At 35.9% G+C, this 8,771-nt stretch overlaps 1 protein-coding gene across 1 annotated transcript; it reads left to right on the top strand.

The window, feature by feature from the left end:
- Positions 1-328: 328 nt before the first annotated feature.
- LOC128995768 (uncharacterized) lies at positions 329-8,543 on the top strand. Its single transcript, XM_054420786.1, has 6 exons — positions 329-373; positions 1,062-1,133; positions 3,142-3,255; positions 4,000-4,321; positions 4,957-5,083; positions 8,260-8,543. Exons 1-6 carry the CDS (start codon positions 329-331, stop codon positions 8,438-8,440), a joined length of 861 nt encoding a protein of 286 aa, XP_054276761.1. The 3' UTR covers positions 8,441-8,543.
- The last annotated feature ends 228 nt before the right edge of the window (positions 8,544-8,771 follow it).

Here is an 8,771-nt window from a genome sequence, read left to right as displayed (position 1 = left end):
ACTAAAAATATACTTTTTTACTATTTTCTTTATTTTTACTGTACTCTAAATTTTCAATTCAGTAACATAAAAAAAATTCATTTTAAAAATTTAAATGTTTAAAAGTTATTAGTGTCAAGGTTTATTTAAAAAGTTTGAAAATTCAACCTTTTTAAATAAACTTTCAAAAGCTTTTCATACTACTCGGTCCCCTCCACTTGATTCAACCTAACAATAGCTCAACAGCTGAGGTTTTCCAAAATGTCAATCATCTGCAACATGCATTAAGCAAAAATAAGTGAAGGAGGGGGAACTTCCCTTCTAACCTCCATAAAGTTTGTGAAGGGACATGGATCAGCATCACCTTCAGCTGATCCACGAGGGTGAGAAGTCTGTAGGGTAAAATGCTTAATCAATGGTAAAACCTTTCGATATTGTCTTTTTACCCTGAATTGATATCCCTTTTATGAACCAAGCTCAAAGACCAACTGTTATTAATTTGAAGAAAATTAATGTTATTAAAATAACAATAGGTAACAAAACTGACAATTTAAAAGGGAATATTTTTGTGAACCCCTAACCAGGAGGATGGAAATTTTGCTTAGTCTGCAGGTTTGCTGCGGTGGAGGAGTTTTTAATTGATCTTTTTCAGTATTTCAAGGTTTAGTAGCACCTTAGGAATCTCCTGTCTCTTTCATCATTTTACATAACTCAAAGCGAGCAATCTTATTTTAACAGAGACAGGGGACTAATAGGGGCATAGAGGGGGAATTTTACCTCCCTTTCTAACAACATGTGTTAAACAACCATTTCGGACTTTTTAAAGTCAATGGTTTATGATAGGTTACATAAATTCCTTAACACACAACATATGCTTACACAAAATAAAAACACAGATGGATGTGTTGGGTGTAAACAAAATAAATAAGGTAAAACAAAAAAATGGTTAAGTTTAAATTAAGTGATAAGTGAGTTAAGACAATGTATTGACTTGTGAATAATGTATTTTAAAAACTTGTTCACAAGTGGATGGTGTAACTCAAAAAACCTTCTGATTGTGAAACATCTGAAAACTGATTTAGAAACAGAGCCTTCCACAAGAGAAGGTTAAAGATTGGCAACCTTTATCTCTCAACACGGGGAGCTACGAGAGAGTAAGTACTGTAGAACCAGAAGTTAGAGTAAAAACTAAAATACATTATTGTAAATATGTTTTCTTTTTTAAGCTTAGACTAGATGTAGGTCTGTTGTGGTAAGTCTATAAAACATTACAATAAAATAACCCGGTCAATTATTAGGCCTACTCTTGCTACTATAATTAACAATAATGTTAATTTTTTTATGTTGAGTTATGAGAAAAAGAGGTATATTTTTATTCATTTTTCCAAAGGCAAGGACTAGATAATTCAGTTATTTATATTCTTGTTTTGTAGCCTTATTTCTTGCCAAATTCTTGTGCTCTCCAATACGTTTTGCTACGGTGTTTGACATGTTCGGGGAGATTGTATGACAAAATTTCGGGTTGAGAGACAAAATTAGATTTTAAAGTACGTAATTGTCGTCTCACCTGAAATTCTGTCACACCTTAAATTTGTCCAGATAGCTTAGCCTACTATGAGATAGTCCAGGACTCTAACGTGTTCGTTAATTAATTATCGTTTCGAGTTTATTGGCTCAGAATATTAAACACAACAATAATGCTTACAATGTTAAGCTCACCTTTAAAAAGTGCTCATCATAGCCACTCGAAAAATATGTGAAGCTAAATTTAGAATTTTGAATAAATTATCGAGAATGCGGATGACCTAATTAATTAGAAACTTAACTAAAACGTGATTCGGGTGTTATACTTGGTAATCACCAAAGTAAACGTGTCGGGAAAATTAGACTCGGTCGAACACCAGAGTCGATACGGGGTTTCTTAAATCAAATTTAAGTAAGACTGTTCGGGGTAACGGAATAAGTCGTACGTAAACCGTTTTGGCAACTTAAATGATTTCCGAAGCTGGTTTAAGACAAAAGGTAGTGTGCTCGTACGTGAAAAAGTGTGCTGGGTGCGTGCGACTGCGGCACAATAAAGTAAAAATAATAAAACTTCTCTAAAATGAGATTAAACTAAATAAACTTGGTAGCACACTAACCTGATGCCTTAGAATTCTACCAGGAACGGGGGAAATCTTTAATTGACCAGAATTTCGTAAGTTAGGACTGTTGGATTTATCTCCAAACAGCTGGCGTACTGACGGTTCGGTAGCGGGTGGACGACTGACCATGAGGTCTGCTCTTCTGGTCCTTCTTCGCCATCGCCCCTGGCGGCGGGGTAGGTAACTAGCGTCCTCCCCTCTACGATGACGTAGGACCCCTGCCTCTACAATGCCGCTGAGAACGCGGGCGTGGCTTACCCCGAACGTTGAAAATTATAATATCTTAAAATGAAAATCGGGTTTTTACCCCTTGACGGGTTTTGGGCCGTTACAATTGTAGAATGTTAATTTTACATAAACACTATTTAAACAGATTTATTACGGCACATCAATCATTAAGCTCATGACGCAGAATCTTTGCAAAGGTGTGTGCAACTATTTGTACACTTGTAGATGTGTGCACTCTTTTTTATTCACTGACTCACTGTAGGTGGTTGGTGTTGAAGGTTCCCACCCAACAGAACATTGACTCTCAACATTTAATTCCAAGAATTGTAAAACATTTGAAAAAGAGTGGTTTTGAAATGTAAACTAGTTAAATGTGTCGTACAGTAGGTATATTTGAAAGAAAATTTTGAACTACAGTAATTCCTTTTTTGTTAACTATTCTCCTCAGTTCTTCTGAATGTTCGACCTTTTTAATGAACACTCAGCCTTTTTATTGCTAAAACTCCAAATTGAAGTGTGTTGAGTATGTTAAGGGTTTTGAAACAGTCAATTATTGTGGAAGCATTGGTGTCAGCAATTGGAAACGGTTGATCTAAATGTTTTCAATAAATAAAATCAACATTTTAGTCAACATGACAAAGATATAATTGTTTTAAATTTAAATTACAGTGTGGTTCTCATTTACTTTCATTTTTCTTTATTTTTTATCTCAAAAAGTTCAAATTCTCATCATATTTTTCAACAATTGCATTTCTTTATTTATTATTTTAATTTGTCTTGTATTTTCAAGTATCGATGCCTGGTGTGTGGAGAAATCCTTCGAAGCAATCGTCCGGACGCTCTGATACAACACTTACGCCGGAGACACCCGTTTATCAACGTCAGACAACCTTCTCCTACAGCGGTAGGTATTTGTAAAGGGTCTGATTTACACAGTACCAGTATCAGTGTGTAGTGTCATTGACTACGGTATATACTGAAGTAGACGTTTCATCTATATGGACCAGCGTACGTAGTTTGTGTGAGCCAGTCACATAATGCAGTGACAAAAACTCTATTTTCTACCTTATTTTTTGTGACTGGCCAAGTTGATGGGTCATAACAGTTGCTATAGCTCACAATAAGTAATACCATTAGTTTTAATTTGTAAAAAAGATTGTGTATTCAACAGAAATCAGTAATTTAGATCAGCACAATCTGTCAGTGGCTCACATCAAGAAAAATTTACTGCTCTAAAATACCTTTGCAAAATGTGATAAAGAATATGACATGTACATTCATCAAAATAACAATACACTGCAAAGTAAACGGTTGTATTCATGCTTATAAAAATACCAATGTTATTTATTTTAATTTGACGCTGTAACATTTCTTGATGAAATTGTAATAAAGCTATTGTCTATTGTCTATTGTATATTTTTACAATCAGACCAATCTGGATGGATGGCTGGTGCATTCCAACAAGATAATTTCGCATCTAGGAGATTCTTCAGAAGGTAGTAACAAAAACAACTACTTCTACTATGAATAATTTTACTTTCTATTCAATAAGCTCCCTTTTGTAGGATCAACATATAAAATTACATATTTTAAGTACCTTTAACCGTTAATGTACAGGGAGTTTATAGGATGTCTGTTTTTCCTACAGGTAAGAAGACCATGCCCCCCGCCATGTCCACTGCCCCAGGTCCCCCGCAGTTGTCCTTGCCCCCCGATGATGTCTTCACCCCCGAACCCACCACCTTGTGCCCCGTGTCCTCGCCCCTGTATGCCCCCACCACCATGTCCCTGTCCACCCCCACCTTGCCAACCCTGTCCTCTCCAACCTCGCCCCCCACCAGCTCCCAACCCCCCGCCACCATGTCCGGCCCCCTGCGCTGTAAATTGTTGGCCCCCGTCGCAGGGAGATTACTGCAGAGCCATGGAGAAACAGAAGAGGAAGGAGTATCGGACAAAGTACAAATGCACTGGTGAGATTGCATAAATGTTTTGTTTTTCCCTCGTATGCTAGGCTATTGCCCGGTATCATTTTTCGCATTACTTCAGGCTAGACCTAGAGGTTCTGCATTATCACTTATAAAATCCATTGGTGATTTTGTGGGGATTTGAACCTAGGACCTCAGGGTCTGAAATCCTACCAGGGTCCTATCAGTGGCTGTTGAACCGTCTACGTGGTTGGCAAACATCTTTCTTTTAAAGTACCTACATTTTTAAACTAAAACTATAAATTCAATTCTGGACTAAAATCAAAAGTAAAAAGTCTGAAATCTGAAATTCACCCACAAACCTTATTGTATTTTTTTCCAAATGGTACTTTTTACTTCTAACCTTAAAATTTTTTTGCTGAAGGCCATTAAGAATAACCACGATGACTATCACTAACTTTATGAATACCTTTGGTTCCCAAAGAAGATGACACTCTCCAGTGATTCAATCTTAAAATACATATGAAGAAAACTGTACGAAGAGATTACACTGAACAAATTACCTAGTTAATAATCACTATTCTTTGTGAGGGAATTAAGTGTCACCAATTAATGAACACATAACTAAAATCACCTGGAACAATGATGATTTTAATGATGAAATTGATGTTTGTTGACAGTGGAGTCATGGCGGCCGGGTTGTACCAAGGTTGTTTGCCCGTGTTGCGGTTGCGAAGCTCAGCCTGTCATTCGCAGACAACGCAACCAACTCGCCAGCAGCTCTCTGGGTGCCTGCTTGATGCTCGGGTTGGTATAACTGTTACGTTCTAAAACTTAAAACATTTTGGTGCAAATTTTGCAGTTGTAAAACATGTTTTTATGAAAAATCTACTGTTTGTTTGACGTTTGTCTAAACAGCATATTATTGATGAAGGGGAGGCACATGTTGGCCAGCATTTGAATATATTTTTTTAACATTGTCTTTAGGAAATAATTATAAAATATCTTTTATGAACAAGATTCTATGAATGTGTACCTCCTATTAAAGTTTGAACAAAGCTACACAGATCATCTCACTCCATTCTGTACTCATACTTCGCTCATATTTGTGTTCAAAAACACACATACAGTATGTAGGGTCACCAACTCAATGATTGATGATTGATTTTATGCTTTATGTTATTGTTAATACTTTTAGAGGTTTAAATTTGTTAGCCATGTTATGAGGGGAAATGTAAGAGGAATTAATGTAGTTGTTCCTAAAAAATTAAGTTATTCTTCCTGTTTTTGTTCAAATGCAAGTTTCAAACTGTATTACACTGTTTTACCAAATGGTAAGAGCTGGCTGGCTGATCAGTAGGAAAGCAAAACAATGCACGTTGAGTTGTTGTCCAAATTAAATTAAATCATTTGTTGTTAATAAACATGATGCAATAATTTGTTGGGAGGAAAAAGTTCTTTTAGGAATACATTAGAGACAGAAATGGGTACACATCTAACTCACCAAAGAAAAGAATTTCATGGAGTTTAATTGTACAAGAAAAGTTCAAATCAAAAGAATAGCAATTTTTTGCCCCTCCAATTCCTATTGAGATTAATAGGGAAGATGTGCTTCTGAATAAAAGCAATCCTTATTGGAGTGAAAAACAAAACAAGTTGTGAAATGTTTGTGTACTAAACTGCCTGGAACACAGTCACTTTTATAAATGGGCCTGGGACCCAGGGGCGCAAGAGGTTTTAGGTTTGATGGTGGCAAGGAACATAATAAAAATTCCCCCACAATGTAGGTGAAGAGGGCCGCGATTATCTCACAGACCATAGGCACCTCTAATACACAATGCCGGAATATCGATCTGGCAACGCCGCACTCACCCGCCGCCTGGATCCGGCACTCAAGCTAGGCTATAAACATCAATGAGAGTATTGCTGCTCTGTATCAATGAATGAAAATATGTAAATGACATATATAAGTGGATTTTAGGGTACGGTAAAATGGCAAAATTAGAATCTAGCTTGTTTAATTAGTGAAAAAATGCAACATACCACAATATTTCTAGGACTAAAAATAGAAACATAATATTTTTTTGTTGCATTTATCATATTGTAAGTACGATGAGTGTGGAAATGCATATTTCCTACAGTTACCTAACAATCTACATGTTCTCTCACTGATTTGAGAAAGCAAAGTGGCAAATTAGCTCATCAGTGAGACAATGTTAACATTGTCCCACTCGAATTGCTTTGTCTCACTCCAGATTTGCAACGTGAAGGCACGTTTCCTTACCAATTTATTTGTTTTATGGTAACTGTAGGAAAAATATAATGTGCAACTCGAGTGCAAAGTGCAATCGCCTCACTCGAGAAACCATTCCTCCATAGTAAGGATTTCTCTCAAGTGAGGCAATTGCTCACTTTGCTCACTAGTTGCACAAATTTCCTATGTTAATCTGTACTATTATAACAAAATCTAATGGTTTCTGTCTAATTGTATGTTATTCAATATCGTAAAAACTACTAGACCGACTGGGCTTACATTTTACAAAAATATAGCTACTTTACCAAGAATGGTAATAGGACTATTACCACTTCAATATTGATCATTAGAAATAAGACTCCCATTGCAAATGGATTTGAAGAGGCTAACATCTGATCCAACAATTTGTTCAAATAAAATCAATTTTCAAATTTTAAATAGGAGTATTTTAGGTTTTAGCATTAACTATTGGATACAGATGAAGATATCCCATCCATATGGATCAGCTGTCGCCAATTTTTTTACTAAAAACTAATGTAGTTGTGTGAGCCAGTCACAGATTGCTCTAGTGTCTAAAACTCTATTTTGTACCTTATATTTTGTTACTGACATAGTTACTGGGTCATAACAATTGCTATAGCTCATAATAAGTCATTCCATCAGTTTGACTTGGTAAAAACCATCATGTAATTGGCAGAAATCAGCAATTTATATCAGTGCAATCTATGGTGGCTCACATCAACTAAGACAAATTTGATCAAAAACCTGGCGACAACTTTAACATGGGGTGGAATGTCTAGTTTTAGTCAACCTGGAACCAGCTACAACGAAATTTGAAGTTTTCATTTCTTGTTTGACGACATACTGACTAAATAATTTATTTTCTTTGTATAATTACTAAGCAAACGTTTGCCATTTTATACAAAATTGAAGAAGCTAGGCCTCCATATGGCTTTCCACAATATTAATTGATTTTTTATCACAAAAACATTCAGACTGGAGTCTGAGACTCTGATCCTTTTATTGTAAGAGGGTGTATTACATATTATACTAGTGCTTAAAAGAAACACCGGTTTATTTCTTTGAAGTGTTAGTTATTTAAGTTATTTTAATCACTTAACAACAGCGTTTATCAATAAGATACAAAAATAAATTTTTAGGAAAAAGTGAAGGTTTGGCATTCTCACCTAACATTTGCGTCTCGCGTCAATATTTACACGAACCATTGTCTTTATTCTTATATTTGTTTGCAAATCTAAGCTCATATTCTTGAAAATGTTTCACGCAAACACAAGAACTGTTTTAAGGTGTCTAATTTGACTAGAAGACATTGTTGCTTAGAATCTTGAACCATTGTATGTATCATTCAGTTTTAATTGAGCTTTTATAATTACTCTTGCACCCAGATACAACCCATCTATCTGGCATGTTGTTAAATTTTATTAAGTTAAATGTCATTACTAATGATTAAAGGTAGCGCGAATAAGTAAGTCGGTATGCGACTCCTCCATTCACTGTAATGGTAAGACGATCGCGCGTCAAGACTCAGATGCGACGTTGCCAATTATTGCTTGCCACAGGCTTGTGAACTAAAGAAGGCTGTGTACAGACCCATAGCACATCACATCGCAGGCCTGGCCTGGAACTCTTTTCTCCTCCATTCTTTTATAGCATTTGCAGAATAACTTTGACCAATAGTGAACATAACCTAATTTCCCCTTGTTGACAGTTGTTGGCCGTTATCCTTCCTACCGTTCATGCTGTGCGAAAGTACGGTGGTCAACCTGTATTGCGCCCAATGCAACAACTTCCTCGGAGCCTACAACCGCAAGGAGGGTTGCATCGTGGATGTCGAGGCACAACTGTGCAACCCTGGCGTTGTTCCTAACTTCCCCTCCATACCGCACTGATCATTACACTCTGTTACAAATCAGATGTTTAGTAAATTGTTTGTATTTATTTTACAAAAAGATTACTTGGGAATGTTTTAAAGTGATTGTGTGTATTACAATAGTTATTGTTGCAAAGTGTTCATTTATCATAATTTTAAGCTAATTAACAGTATTGTAAAGCAAATATTAAAAGTCTTCTGAGCCTCGACACTCTAGCTCGCAAAACAATTAAAAAAACTCTAAACTCTTTAAACAATTTCTAATCCCACAGTTTACTATATATTTAAATTACAATCACTCTGGTGTTTGAGCAAATATTTTGATATGGTAAATAACTCTTCAGCGGCTT

The sequence above is a fragment of the Macrosteles quadrilineatus genome, unplaced genomic scaffold (assembly GCF_028750875.1).
Source record: "Macrosteles quadrilineatus isolate MER2022 unplaced genomic scaffold, UCM_ALF_1.0 Scaffold_5__1_contigs__length_97177068, whole genome shotgun sequence".
Taxonomy (NCBI): domain Eukaryota; kingdom Metazoa; phylum Arthropoda; class Insecta; order Hemiptera; family Cicadellidae; genus Macrosteles; species Macrosteles quadrilineatus.
The sequence above is the reverse complement of the archived record's forward strand: the minus strand, read 5'-3'. Positions and strand labels throughout refer to the sequence as shown.

Excerpts from the sequence above, each read along its gene's own strand:
- LOC128995768 (XM_054420786.1), top strand. The coding sequence starts at position 329 with ATGGATCAGCATCACCTTCAGCTGATCCACGAGGGTGAGAAGTCT. Across the intron at positions 374-1,061 it reads TCCACGAGGGTGAGAAGTCT|AAACAGAGCCTTCCACAAGA; the intron begins GTAGGGTAAAAT and ends AAACTGATTTAG. Across the intron at positions 4,322-4,956 it reads GACAAAGTACAAATGCACTG|TGGAGTCATGGCGGCCGGGT; the intron begins GTGAGATTGCAT and ends GTTTGTTGACAG.